Source organism: Metarhizium acridum, assembly GCF_019434415.1.
Source record: "Metarhizium acridum strain ARSEF 324 chromosome Unknown scaffold_141, whole genome shotgun sequence".
NCBI lineage: Eukaryota > Fungi > Ascomycota > Sordariomycetes > Hypocreales > Clavicipitaceae > Metarhizium > Metarhizium acridum.
The window spans coordinates 3,254,143-3,267,074 of NW_027094020.1; the positions used below are offsets into that span (position 1 = coordinate 3,254,143).

At 49.0% G+C, this 12,932-nt stretch overlaps 5 protein-coding genes across 5 annotated transcripts; 2 read left to right on the plus strand and 3 right to left on the minus strand.

The window, feature by feature from the left end:
• Positions 1-447: 447 nt before the first annotated feature.
• On the plus strand, positions 448-6,076 carry J3458_009597 (putative Hybrid PKS-NRPS biosynthetic cluster; the record flags this gene model as incomplete). The annotated part of the gene is made up of 9 exons (XM_007817009.2): positions 448-676; positions 735-1,111; positions 1,179-1,343; positions 1,395-1,871; positions 1,929-2,238; positions 2,288-4,616; positions 4,678-4,980; positions 5,042-5,665; positions 5,732-6,076. The coding sequence occupies 9 exons, from the start codon at positions 448-450 to the stop codon at positions 5,805-5,807; spliced, it is 4,890 nt and encodes a 1,629-aa protein (XP_007815200.2). The 3' UTR covers positions 5,808-6,076.
• A 424-nt stretch (positions 6,077-6,500) lies between these two features.
• On the minus strand, positions 6,501-7,797 carry SET5_1 (SET domain-containing protein 5; the record flags this gene model as incomplete). The annotated part of the gene is made up of 2 exons (XM_007817010.2): positions 6,501-7,023; positions 7,088-7,797. The coding sequence occupies 2 exons, from the start codon at positions 7,795-7,797 to the stop codon at positions 6,501-6,503; spliced, it is 1,233 nt and encodes a 410-aa protein (XP_007815201.2).
• Positions 7,798-8,587: 790 nt separating this feature from the next.
• J3458_009599 (uncharacterized protein) lies at positions 8,588-9,008 on the minus strand. Its single transcript, XM_066119880.1, has one exon. It carries the CDS (start codon positions 8,913-8,915, stop codon positions 8,595-8,597), a length of 321 nt encoding a protein of 106 aa, XP_065975677.1. The 5' UTR covers positions 8,916-9,008; the 3' UTR covers positions 8,588-8,594.
• Positions 8,835-9,507, plus strand: J3458_009600 (uncharacterized protein; the record flags this gene model as incomplete). Its single annotated transcript, XM_007817011.2, has 1 exon — positions 8,835-9,507. The coding sequence occupies exon 1, from the start codon at positions 9,211-9,213 to the stop codon at positions 9,505-9,507; it is 297 nt and encodes a 98-aa protein (XP_007815202.2). The 5' UTR covers positions 8,835-9,210.
• Positions 9,508-10,214: 707 nt separating this feature from the next.
• Positions 10,215-10,577, minus strand: J3458_009601 (uncharacterized protein; the record flags this gene model as incomplete). The annotated part of the gene is made up of 2 exons (XM_007817012.1): positions 10,215-10,441; positions 10,508-10,577. 2 exons carry the CDS (start codon positions 10,575-10,577, stop codon positions 10,215-10,217), a joined length of 297 nt encoding a protein of 98 aa, XP_007815203.1.
• Positions 10,578-12,932: the final 2,355 nt, after the last annotated feature.

Here is a 12,932-nt window from a genome sequence, read left to right on the forward strand (position 1 = left end):
ATGTTTCAACTAACATACTCTCTCATAAATGAAGAGAGTTATTGTTAGTACAAAGGTCCCTGTATATAACCCTTATCAACTTCCTTGTCAGGTCACTCTTGGCTAGACTTACAAGGGTTGCACTATACGAGCGGCCATTCAAGTGCCCTCTGTGGGTGGCCTGGAAAAAGAAAGAGATCTACAACCAGTCACAAGAACTCGTAATGCAACAGGCAAGTTTACTGCAAAGCAGCTTAAAATGGAAGGAAGGTTGAAAGGCTCTTTTTTTTTGGCTTAGCTGCTATGGTGGGGAAGCGCATATATCAGGTTCGCATGGGCAGCATCACAAAACCAGAAACCATTATGTGGAACAAGGAAAGTTGTATAAATACCTGCTATAGCACCATTCGAATATTGGCAACTAAAAGAAACAATTGCTAAAGACTACACTCCACTATATACCTCACAATGGCCCTGTTCAGCAACGATATGTGTTTACTCTCTGGTGTCGCCGGAAAATTTGGTCGTTCGAGGGGCATCAACTGTCTTGAGAGCGTCTTCCCGTTGACAAAAAGCCAGGAGGGCATGTGGATCGCCTACTTGGCAGATTCATCAAGCACAAAGTACAATCTTACGCTGGAGTGGAATTTGAAAGATTCGCCTCCTGGCGAAGCTGACATAACTAATGTACTTGGAGGTACGTAGTGCAGGAGGAGTCCTTTATTTTGTTGAGTAGAATTGCTAAGCAGTCACAGTCATTGATGTGTTGACGAGAGCCCATACTTGCCTGCGCTCCACGATCGACACAATAGAAGGAAAGGCACATGTTTACGTGCATGGCGAGAACGATGCACACCCTCAAGTACTTGTTGTGTACCGAAAAGGGTCTGCAGTTTCCGAAACATCACTTCGAAGCATACTTCGACACTCATTTGACCTGAGGAATGAGTTTTCTGCTCTATGGGTCATATTACAAGACTCCGTGAATTTTCGAGTCTACTTGGTCGCTCACCACATCATCCTTGATGGCCAGTCTATGTCGCTTCTCTCGAAACAATTCTACGCGTTACTGCAAAACGAGAAAGCTGATTTCGATACCGGAGCCAAATTCAGCTCAATGCACATGATGGAGGTATCCACACCTGTCCTTTGCCCGCGCCTCCTTTAAAGAAAAGGAACTAAACTAATTGGTAATTCAGAAAGCTTGGTTCGGATCCGAAGCTTGTGAGAAAAGCCGCCAAACTCTCCTGTCCCAAGTTTCCAACAAGCACAATTTTTCTTGGCCGAAAGAGCTGTCGCTGCCACAGAGTTCCGAACGCCAGGACTACCGCAAAATCGACTCGTGGCTTACCATTTCCAAATCTGTAAGTGATGTCCTTCAAGAGAGAGGACTCACAGGTCTAAAACGATTTTAGGAACTTGCACAATGGAGCAACTGCTACAGCACTTCGTGGTTCAGAGTTGCCGTGTCGTTGATTGGCCTGCTTGTGGCAGACATAACGCACCCGCCGTTTGGACACGACGAAGTGGTTTCTGTTGCCTTTGGTAGTCGGCCAAAGGAAATGGACTCTTGCATTGGCCAATTCGCCAATGCACTTCCGGTAAAGATTCCACTTTGGGAGTGCCTTGGGGCTGACGCCTCCCAGACTGCTTTCAAAAGTTTAGTTTCCGTTGTGGGAAAGAACATCAGTGCAGTGAAGAAGGCCGAGCTATTCCCTGCTACCGAGTTAGCGCGGACCTGTAGGAATCTGAACATGGATTATGAACCGCCAAAAGTCACCGTCACGTACTCGCCTAAACTTGCTGAACCGAGCTGTCTCCTCTTCCCGGTGGAGGGGCCATGGGACTTGTTCTTCTGTTTCCTAGAGTACGAGGATCATGTTAAACTTGGGGTAAATCACCTCCTCAGAGTTTTAAAGCGTTCCCGAAGACAAACTAACACTTGTTAGGTGATTTACAACCCACTGGTCTTCTCTGTCAAGGCCATGGCAGAGATGAAAGCAAAGATGGTCAACTTGATCCAGTTAAGCAAGTCACAAAACACGGCCCTGAAGGAAATGATCCCGTGGCTACCCAGTTACCCGCGCCTGCCCTTGCAGCCTTCAATGGCGGACAAAGGCCGACCGCTGAAGCACATACATCAATGGTTTGAGGCCCATGCGAAATCGAGACCAGACTCGATCGCCTTGTCCTCAGACGAACTAGGACTTCAGATGACATACGGTGAATTGCAGCAATCGGCCGAGGAGAAAGCGATGAGTAAGTCATTGTTCAACTACTATGAGACATCGATTCTAACCCATCGCAGGTTTGATTCGCGAGGGAGTCGGGAAGGAATGCAAAGTCATCCTGAGCTTGCAACGCGGGTTTGCCGTTATTGAGTGGATACTCGCCGTTTTGAAGGCCGGAGCCGCTTTTGTATACGTCGATCCCAACCTTGAAGCGCAGAAATCGGCCGTTGTTGCGAGCTGCAAGCCCACTCTCATCGTCGACGACGAAACGGCTGACCACCTCATCGCGGAAAATGCAAATCACATACGGGTAGAGAACGAGTCGGGAATGGAGACTGGTGAGATGGACGCGACTCTGAAACTTCCCAAGGATGACACCTCGGATGATGACCTGGCGTATATCATATATACTTCTGGCTCAACCGGCAAACCTAAAGGCGCCATGCTGGAGCATGGCAATGTGGCTGCTTACGTCAAGGCAGCTACTACTACATATGAATGCGGCTACGGGGCACGAGTTCTCCAGCTGGCATCTTTTTTGTTCGATGCGTCGATTTTGGAATGGACCACTGCTCTTTGCACTGGAGCAACTTTATGTTTCGCAGAGCACCCGGCACATCTTGTTGGAGAGTATCTCGCCGATGTTATCGAGCGCAACAACGTGTCGTTCTTGGAGATTACTCCAACCGCATTATCAACTCTTCCCCTCAATCGAGAACTCCCGTCGCTGAGGCAAATATCGGTGGGAGGAGAGTTACCCTCCCGCGAAGTTTTTGTTCAGTGGCACTCAAGAGTCAATCTGGTCAACACATACGGCCCTACAGAAACCGCCGTTGCCGTGGTGCTCGGCAAGATTGACAAAACAGACCATATTTCAGATACCCTGTATACCGGCTTCCCTATTGGCAACAATGAGATCTACGTTTGTTCAGAGGACTTTAAATCTATACTGGGGCCAAACTCGGTGGGAGAGATCTGCATAGCCGGACCGCAGGTCTCCCGGGGATACTGCGACCTTCCCGAGGTCACGGCTAAACAGTTTGCTGTGCATGCCAGTGGCGTTCGCATGTATCGGACTGGTGACCGCGGGCTCAAGGACAGCAATGGCCAAGTATTGGTTCTTGGCCGAATTGATCGGGAAATGAAAGTGCGCGGGTTCCGCATCGCCCCGGAAGAGGTCGAACAAGCGGTTCTTGATTCGGATTTGGGTGTGCTAGAGGTTTCAGTTCAATCGTCCGAAGATGGTCTGGAGCTCATGGCATTTGTGGCGCCACGCAACGTCGACGTTGCGGCGCTTCAAGCGAAGTTGAAGGAATCGCTGCCAAACTACAAGGTACCGTCCAGGTTTGTCGTGGCGCAAAGCTTGCCAAAGAATGTCAGTGGCAAAACGGATCACAAAGCCGTGAAAGCAAGGCGCAAGGAACTGGCCAGGGATAGCAAGCCGGAAACAACCATGGCAAAAGGTGTCACGAAGCAACGGAAGAATTTGGAAAACCTGCGTAAGCCGCGCATGGAGAATGCCGAGAACATGGTTGGCCAAGTATGGAAAGACATCTTGCACCTCGAGAAACCTCCCGTCCCTACAGTCAACTTCTTTGACATTGGCGGTCATAGTCTGCTGGTACCCAAGCTTCACGAAAAGTTGAAAGCTACATTCCCATCCACGCACATTCGACTATTAGACCTGTTTCATCAGTCAACAATCCAGCAACAAGCTCAACTGGTTGGTGACGGAGCCCTGGGGAAGAGTGAGCCAGGCCTGCCGCCCTCTCCCATGAGCTCAGGCAAATTCACACCGCCATCGGAGGAGATGCCGCTCCTTGAGAATGACATTGCCATTGTCGGCATGGCTGGCCGATTTCCCGGGGCAGCTTCCGTTGATGAGTTCTTTGAGAAGCTCATGAATGGTTACTCGGGAATCAGTCCCAGCAATGTCCAGAAGGAGACATTGGAAGGCAACATTTGGGTCAACAGAGCGGGTGCCTTGCAAGACATTGAGGACTTTGATCATGAGTTTTGGAACCTGTCCGAGGAAGACGCGACAGACATGGATCCGCAACAACGTTTGTTCTTGGAAGTGGCCTACGAGGCTCTTGCGGACGCCGGCATCATCCCTGGCAACATAGACAGTGGCCGAACGGGAGTATTTATCGGATCCGCAAACCAGAACTACCATCTGTATACAGAAGGTGTGGTGGCCGATTCCTTCCTGCGAGAGAACAGAGGTTTTGTTGCGCCGTCAATTTCGGCACGGACCGCGTATCACCTGGATCTTCGCGGCCCGAATGTAACAGTGCAAACGAATTGTGCTTCGAGTACAGTGGCACTGTCGCTGGCCTTTGATGCCATTCGCTCGGGTCGTTGCGATACGGCTCTTGTCGGTGGTGTCTCAGTTCAGCTCTATGAGTAAGTGTGCTCACGTTGCAGGCTGGTTGGTCCGGTTGATTCAATGCTGACACGGTAGTAGTGGCGGATATGTGACCAAGCATGGACAGATCTTCTCTCCACGAGGAGAGTGTAACCCATTTGACAGCCGGGCGGATGGCACGGTTCCAGGAGACGCCGTGGTAGCCGTAGTTCTGAAGAAAGCAGCTAACCATGATACACAGCCTTGGAGTGCCTACGCAAACTTGTTGGGAACTGGCATTGGAGCAGATGGTGCCTGCGAAAAGGCTGGCTACCAAGTTCCATCACCTCGCGGCCAGGCAGAGGTGATCAAGACGGCTTGGGCTGTTGCCGGAATCACACCAGCGAGACTAAAATACGCCGAGTAAGGCAAATTGACCCCAAGAATGATGACTGGCAGTGGAAGCTAACAGCTTGTGCGTCAGAATACATGGCAGTGGAACTCCTGTAGGAGACGCTCTCGAATTAGAGGGCTTGAGCTTGGCAGTTCAGGAAGCCGGAGGCGCTCAGGCGCCATTTGTCGTCGGCTCGACCAAAGGCAACATTGGCAATACCCAGCATGCATCCGGCTTGGTCTCTCTCGTCAAACTCTGCAAGTCCATCCAAGCTGGGACTGTGCCTCCCATGAAGGGGCTGTCAGAACCGAATCCCATGATCGACCGCAACTTGCCATTGAGATTCGCTACAGAGCCCACAGTATTGGAGCATGGCGATATTCTAGCCGTTTCTGCTGCCGGTTGGGGCGGCATCAATAGTCACTTGCTCTTGGCATTCCCTGACCCAAGTCATCGCAAAGAAAAGACAAATCACGTTGCTTCCATGACTTGGCGGCGCAAAACCTTGGCAGCCCCAAGATTGTCGCAACCTCGGTCAGCGGGTCGCAGCGACCGTGAGGAGATGATGATTGAATCATTTATCCGTCATGCTTCTAACATTCTGGGATGTAGCGTTGAGTCCCATACCCGCCTCAAAGAGCATGGTCTCGACAGTATAAAGTACATCGCCTTGTCGACAGCTGTGGCGAATGATCTTCAGACAGCACCAGTAAGGTAAACGACTTCCATATACATCCTTTGGTCATTGCGGTTTCCCCTGATACTAATTTCTGCGTGCAGCATCCGTGGGTTTATGGATGACAATTGTAGCCCATCGACTTTGGCGAGTCTGCACTCAACTACATCAACAAAGTAAGGCGCGTGAATTGAGGGACGAATGAAGTGTATCTAGTTATGAAAGCACCGCCTTGAATGGCGCATCGCTTAGCGCAAACATAATGTCTTTTTGTTTTTCGATTTTGTTTTACGTGCCTCGATGTTTTTCACTTGTTAGGAAAACAACTAACAGGACACACAAGTAACAACCACATGCAATGTTAACTTTTAACGGCAGACACGTGTTAAATGTTAGCTTTTTATGATATTCATTAATTAATTAAAACTTAAAATTAATCTAATTTCCACGATTAAGTTCTGCCCTAGTTATAATAGCGGATCTCCAATTACGTTAACCCCCTGCTCTGTAGCATCGGTTGGGAGGCTCAGCCATCAATGGCTTGCGATGGCAGCATGCTGGCACCAGTTGACACTTCAGCACCGACACATGGGTATTTCCTGGGAACCTGGGGACTCCTCCTTGCGCCGCCCTCAACAGCCGCCTACCGCCGTTTTCAACACCTGGGACAGGAATTACCGGTATCGCTGATTGTATAAAGCGAACTGGGCTTCGTTTGAGCGGTAGTCTGGCATGTTTTTGCTCTTTATGTCATATCGTGATGGTAGCTTTGGTGCGCAAACTCACCCTGAACAATCCTATGAGCGCAAAACCATGAGCCGGCCAGTTTGGACTTGACATAACTTTCCAATGTATTTCCTAGCGTGGTGTAAGTCAATTAATCCCCTTTAGACGAACTCCCCATGCTCCGTGCAACCTCGGATTCTCCGACAGCAGCCTCATCGAAGCAGCATCTGCAGCGCTACTTGCAGGCTCAATCTCCAAGTGTTCCAAGGTCAATCTAGCATACTTCTTTGCTTCGTTGTCCATGCCAAATGCAGCGTAGTTTATGGCCGCCTGTTCATAAGCCCTGCTCAAATACAAATCTAGTCTCTCTCGCTGATACAGCTCTACCAGCTTAGCACCCGTCTCGGGCATCACCAACATGTCCTTGAAGTTACCAAGGTCCCCCTCAAGACCGACTATGGCACGTAGGTGAGCATCAGACGTGGCTGCATCTTTGTCGCTCATGTTACAATGCCCACAGGAACATTCGAACCCCCAATGCTTCAACTGTGCTAAACGCTGAGCTCGAGGAGAGAGCAGACGGATGTAACTGATGCTCAGCTCTTCACCAGCGGCAATATCTCGTACCGCGGAGATAACATGGACAGAGTTATTGATGTCGTATACGAGGCTATGACAAAAAGGGTTGGCTGATTAGAATATCTATGAGGGAGTGATGTGCTCCAGTCACGTACCTCGGTCTGCAATCGTGGTTCAACCTGGCGACGTCAGGGTAACAACCAATATGGTGATCGCCACCATCGGCATTCTCATCTGTGCTTATCCGCAACCGAAAACAGTTCTTGTCAATCTTGTCGCCCAGGTCGCTGCCAATCATACCCATGACACGGCCGCGGTCTCGGTCTCTCATCCTGTCCATTGCGTGACCATAAAGAATGTCTCGTACGTGTACGTCTGTCCTGGCTTGTATTTCTACTTGTACGAGCAATGACGGCCGCTTCTTCATGACAATTTCACCTCTTCGAATTGGTCTCCCGGCAATGAGCCCAATACCCTTCCCCGGTATGTCACTCTCATAGAACATGTCGTCTTCTTGCTGCTCGTTTGTGAGTGAAGATGGAGGCAATTCAGACAATTGTGAGAGTTGTGCAATGATATTGTCGGCTTTGGAGTTTCTTGTGACCAGCGCAATGTCACGGAGCGGTGTCCCGTACGTGCAAAACCCAGAGAGACAATACTCGGGGCCTTTCCACTTTCCACGTGGCTCATGGCCTCTGGCTTCTGGATTGACAAGATACGTCCCGTCATATTCATGTCTGGCCGGTAATTCGAAAAGGGAAACTGAATCGTTAGATTGGCAGCTAGCGATTGGCGTCTTGTCAACCTCCATTGACGCAGCAATTCGAGTGAGAGCCAGCACCAACGCGACGATGACCTGACGCATTCTGAAGATGTCTGCTTAAGATGATCGCAGGCCGTTGTCACGTCTCAGGATGATTCAGGGCGGCACTGTTGAGGACGAAATCTTCCAACAATGCCCGTATAGCAGGTATGATGATAATTGAACTACCCTGCACCTGTTGGGAATGAGTGTTTTTTCTGGATCAACAGTTCATCCTCGGAATACACACTGTGAGAACCGAAATATGCCCTCATGTGGTTAGGTAAAATTTTCCATTTCCTTGGAATATCATCTTCCAAGGCACCAGTGGTGATGGTATGGCAACTCGGCATCTAGCTTGAAGGACTTGCCGAATGAGGCGGTGGATTATCACCTGCGACGTGACGATACACGCAATGCAGTCAGCAGTCTTGCATGTTGGCTGGAGAAGTAGTTTATGACTCGATTTGGGAACGAGGACCGAGAAGGTATCACAAGTGACGCGAGGTGCCATGACATTGCGCAATCATAAGCTGAACTCGGAGGTGAGATGGCCCCCGCAAATCCTACCCACTTTTGGCGCTTGAGGTCAACGTATTTGATAGCTGACGACTCAAGTCTGGTATGAATTCGCTAGCCCGCAGCTGGGGAGAGGGCCAAGCCGTCAACGTTGCAGTTGGATGGCTCAAGTGCTGACATGGAGCGTCAATGCATGTAGCCGGGGGCGGTTCATGCACACGCCTCCATCTAGATCTACCAGACCAGACTGTATCGTGCTATGCCGAGACACGCCCGCGCTTCAGATCGACCAACGTATCGGGAAATTGCCGAGAGCTACAACAGCAAGCCACGGGAACGGACTATGCAGGCGTCATGTCGAGCGTCAATCTTGCGCCGCCATCTCGAATCTGTTCCGCACCGGCACGTCTCCCCGCGGCACCTGGGGGGTGCGGTATTGGTAGTTCGCCTTTGTCTCTCACGCCCGCAGAGTATCCATTACCAAAGTAGCATCTACTCATGCCATAAATTCGATATTTCGACTCGAAGATATGGTTATCGTGCATGACGGTTCCTGTTCGCGCAGTTGATGGCCAACAGAGGCTTGTTTCAAGAAAAACACATCCGAAGGTTGGATGCTTACAAGAACCACCCGTTTGCAATTGCAAGTATTGGCAAGACATGGCAACTCAGATGTCAGAAATGGCGAGGAATGGTATAGAGGCTGGCGAATCCTGAACATTATCCCAAGGTCAATGCTCTTCACTTGAAAGGACTGATCACCCAGCGTGCCTGGAGAAGTTAGATGTCACCATTACGCTTCAGAAGAATTCTTGTTTTCCCCTTCATAATGTCCAAAGCCGTCGCTCTCATCGTCCTCACTATTTGTGCCTCTCTCATAATACCCACTGGAGCCACGTCGTCCAGCAAGATGCCTTCTGACGGCGTCTTGCTATTCTGCCGCGCCCTGGAGCTGTCATGCATCCGCTGAAGACTGTTTTCATTACCAGTATCAACATCTCCATCGCCTGGAAGAATCGGGCAGATGACAAGTGCATCCTCAAGTTCGCCGCTGACTTCATCGCCAATAGCGTCAAGGTTGCAAAGGACAAGAACCTCTTCCCTGACTACATCTACCAGAACTACGCTGCAAAGGACTCAAAAGTGTTTGACGGATACGCTGCTAAGAACCATGACCGCCTGAGGCAAATTAAGGCCAAGTATGATCCCACTGGTATCTTTTGCAAGCTGCAACCAGGATACTTCAAGCCATAGATATGCATAGACAGACGGGACTTATCGCTCATGGTACCTTGTATATTCAAAGACATGGCTTATAATCTAGTTTTTAAAATGTATATAAGGCTTTATTACAACCAGTTCATAGCTCCTTTTAAATGAAATCCGGGACTATGTGCACTATAAATCGTAAGAGTTCAAATATGACATCTATAATCTATTACCGTAAGTAGCAGAAGGGCAATACATTAGTGCTTAGTAGTGGGTGCTTCTGTGACACGACTCCTTCCAGGAGCTGTCTCGAGCTGTTGGTTGCTGGTCTGCGGCCACCTATCCAAGAAAGAATTACGTGCTATGCTGACAGTCCAGGCTCATGTTGATATCAATCTTCATTCCTCCACCTGCACGCACCAAACCGCCCTCGTGCTTAGCAGTGCACATGCAGTGGAACATCTTCTAGACGCACTGATAACGCTAAGCCGAGTCTATTGGCAGTAACTTGACAAGTACTCCTTAATACTGAGGAAGAAACGGCGCATATAACCATGGCGCCCCTGACTGGTCGGCAGCAGATGGTTTCCGCCACGGAGCACGAGTCCAATAGAGGGCGTGTAGTTCACAGCCAATGCATTTTGGCACATGTGCGGTGGTATCTGCGTAACAACGAGCTACACCAACGGTACGGTGTATCAGATAGATTGACAGCTACCACACATGTATGGACTCAATTTAGGTTACCAAAATTAGCCAAGGTTGGCTTCCTTCCAGGCCTCATCGCCAGTGCCACGTCGTCCAAGGTTAGCCTCTTTCCAAGCTTCATCTCCGGCAGCACGCCTGCCGAGGTTGGCCTCCTTCCAAGCCTCGTCACCGGCACGACGACGACCCAAGTTGGCCTCCTTCCAAGCCTCATCACCAGCACCTCGGCGTCCAAGGTTAGCCTCCTTCCAGGCCTCATCGCCAGCAGCACGGACTGATGTAAATGTCAGCTCATCTGTATTTACAATACTTGTCTGTTAGTCTGGAACAATATGCTCACCATTGTTAGGTACCGCAATGGCTCTAATGGCCAAGGCGGCGATGGTGAGAGCAATACCGAAAGTCTTCATGTTGACGGATTAGCGTCGTTGTATAATTTGTATTGTTGGAATCAAGAAAGCCAAAAAGCGTTTTACCTGTGATTGAAGTCCCGAGGAAGACAGGATCACCTGGAGAGCCGGATCATTTATACCTTTACGTCTCAAAGCATACTGGCTATGACCATGGCGCTTGTTGACCTGCGTCCCCTCCACTTACACCGGCTTTAGCCATATTTTTCATGGTGACGTAAGAGTAACTTGAGCCTCAGAGTGACCTACGTTGCAGCCATCTTCATCGTCTGGTTTCAGTCCGTGTTGCACTGCAGTCTGCATATCCTATCACTTCCCATCACTTCCCACGTCAAGGGCACATACACTCCCGTTTAACACACCCACGATCGTTCGTACACCCCAACAAGCTGCATGTAAGCATCTACTATGCATACATATGTTACAGCGGTTATGTAGGACGATCCTTGTAGCCAAGGCTGATAGTTGATGTATCGTTGAGACTTTCCCACCCCTCCCTTATACACGTCTCTCGCTCTAGAGAGGGCAGACGCTGGCCGGCAAACTATTGATTTCTTTTATTTCGGATCTACATTCACCTTCTATATCTATCTGTTGCCGATTGGATGAGGGGTATATCTCGTTGCAGCTCGGGCGAAGGGGGTAGCATGCATCAGTAATTATTGACATGCTGGCATCCAGCCATGTGTGTCTTACCCAGACTGCTAAGAAGTAGGTGGTGTGGAGAAAATGAGGTGAACACGTCATGAAAGATTCGACCAAAAAAAAAAAAAAAAAAGGTTGTTAGAAACCAGAGTGGAAACACGTCGGATGAAATATCATTACATAATTGTATAAATTCGGGGTGATTTTAGAACTACATATTTTCATCACGGCAGTATTGTTTGGGACAAAATCCGTAAACTCCAAAATCACCTCGAATCTATACAATTCTAATGTCAGATAACAAGATATCGAGTATTTACTACACATCCGGTCCTTGATCACCTCCATACAAACCACCACCATGCAAGTCAACTGCGCCAGTATGAGCTCCCTCATCTTTTGCATAGGGGTTCCCTGGAGATTAAAAGAAGGAGTTAGAAAATTCTATGTGCTACAGCTACTGCTATGGAGATGGCTAACGTACCAAAAGTTGGATGAACAAGTAGCCCAGGTTGCAAAGGGTCAAATGCGCGACTGGCCATGAAATCCACAATGGGCCCCCAGGCCACACACTGGTGTTTTCCCCAGTCTTTGGATACGGGTCCAGGAACACTATTGCATATAATGTCAATCATGACGATGCGAAGAGGGATAGTAAAATATCTCATAGTGAATTGTACGTACCTTGCCGCCCAGCGAATGGGAATGAGTGTTGTATCGGCATTACATTGCACGTATTGCCGAAGCCAATCCAGACAGTGTTCTGATAATTAGCTTTGATCTTGATTCACTAGACGATTCATATTTACCTGTATGCTGTTTCAAGGCGAGTGCGTCTTCATCAGATAACCCTGCGTGGTAATGATCCTTGTACATGTATCGATGAAGCCTCTGAACGCAGTGAAGTGCATGCTGAACAGCAACTGTCATGTAGTATCCGCTACCGTCGCTCAGTTTAATGAGACTCTTTTGTCCTTTGAACTCTCCAAGCTCATGCTCTTGGACACGGAAATTTTGATCTGTAAGCACTGATGAGTAACGAGGTGCGAACCAAGCAAGGTTGTTCACACTCACAGTGTAGGATATTGTCCCATGCTTCTTCTAGCTCTGGGCGAGGAGGCCCAGAGAAAACAACATTGGATTTATTTCTGTTCAGGGTTCCGTCAGATCTGTAGACAGATCGCACATTGAAGTATCGTTCTTCGAAGTGTATCGAGTCCCGGAAGATGGCTGGCGACAATGTGTTAGCATCCTTATTGAGCAAAGGCGAAGAATATTACCGTACATTTATCATTTTTTGTACTTTGAAGACACGTATACAGAGACTTGCTGTTGGCATATATAGAAATTCCGAACAAAAGGAGGTTGGCGGTCATGAAGATTGCATGGAACCAGACTGAGTTGGGCCACCGGTGCCACATATGCCACACCACGGAATGCCCCTGTTCCAATCGTGGTCTGGGAATGCTCAAGTTGTCATTGTCCTCATCGTTTACTTTTGTTGAAGAAGAAGAGCTTCTCAGAGCCCTTTCCTCATTGTCTAGTGGTGTGTAAGCGCTGTGTCGCTTCTCCGATAGCATGGCGAAGCAGAAACGAGTGAAACAACCGAGAAACAACCGAGATAATACAAGATGACAAGCGGTATGAACGCACAATGGAGGTCGAGGGCGAGGGCAAAAAAAAGACAGTTGGACGTGAGCCACCGGAAAA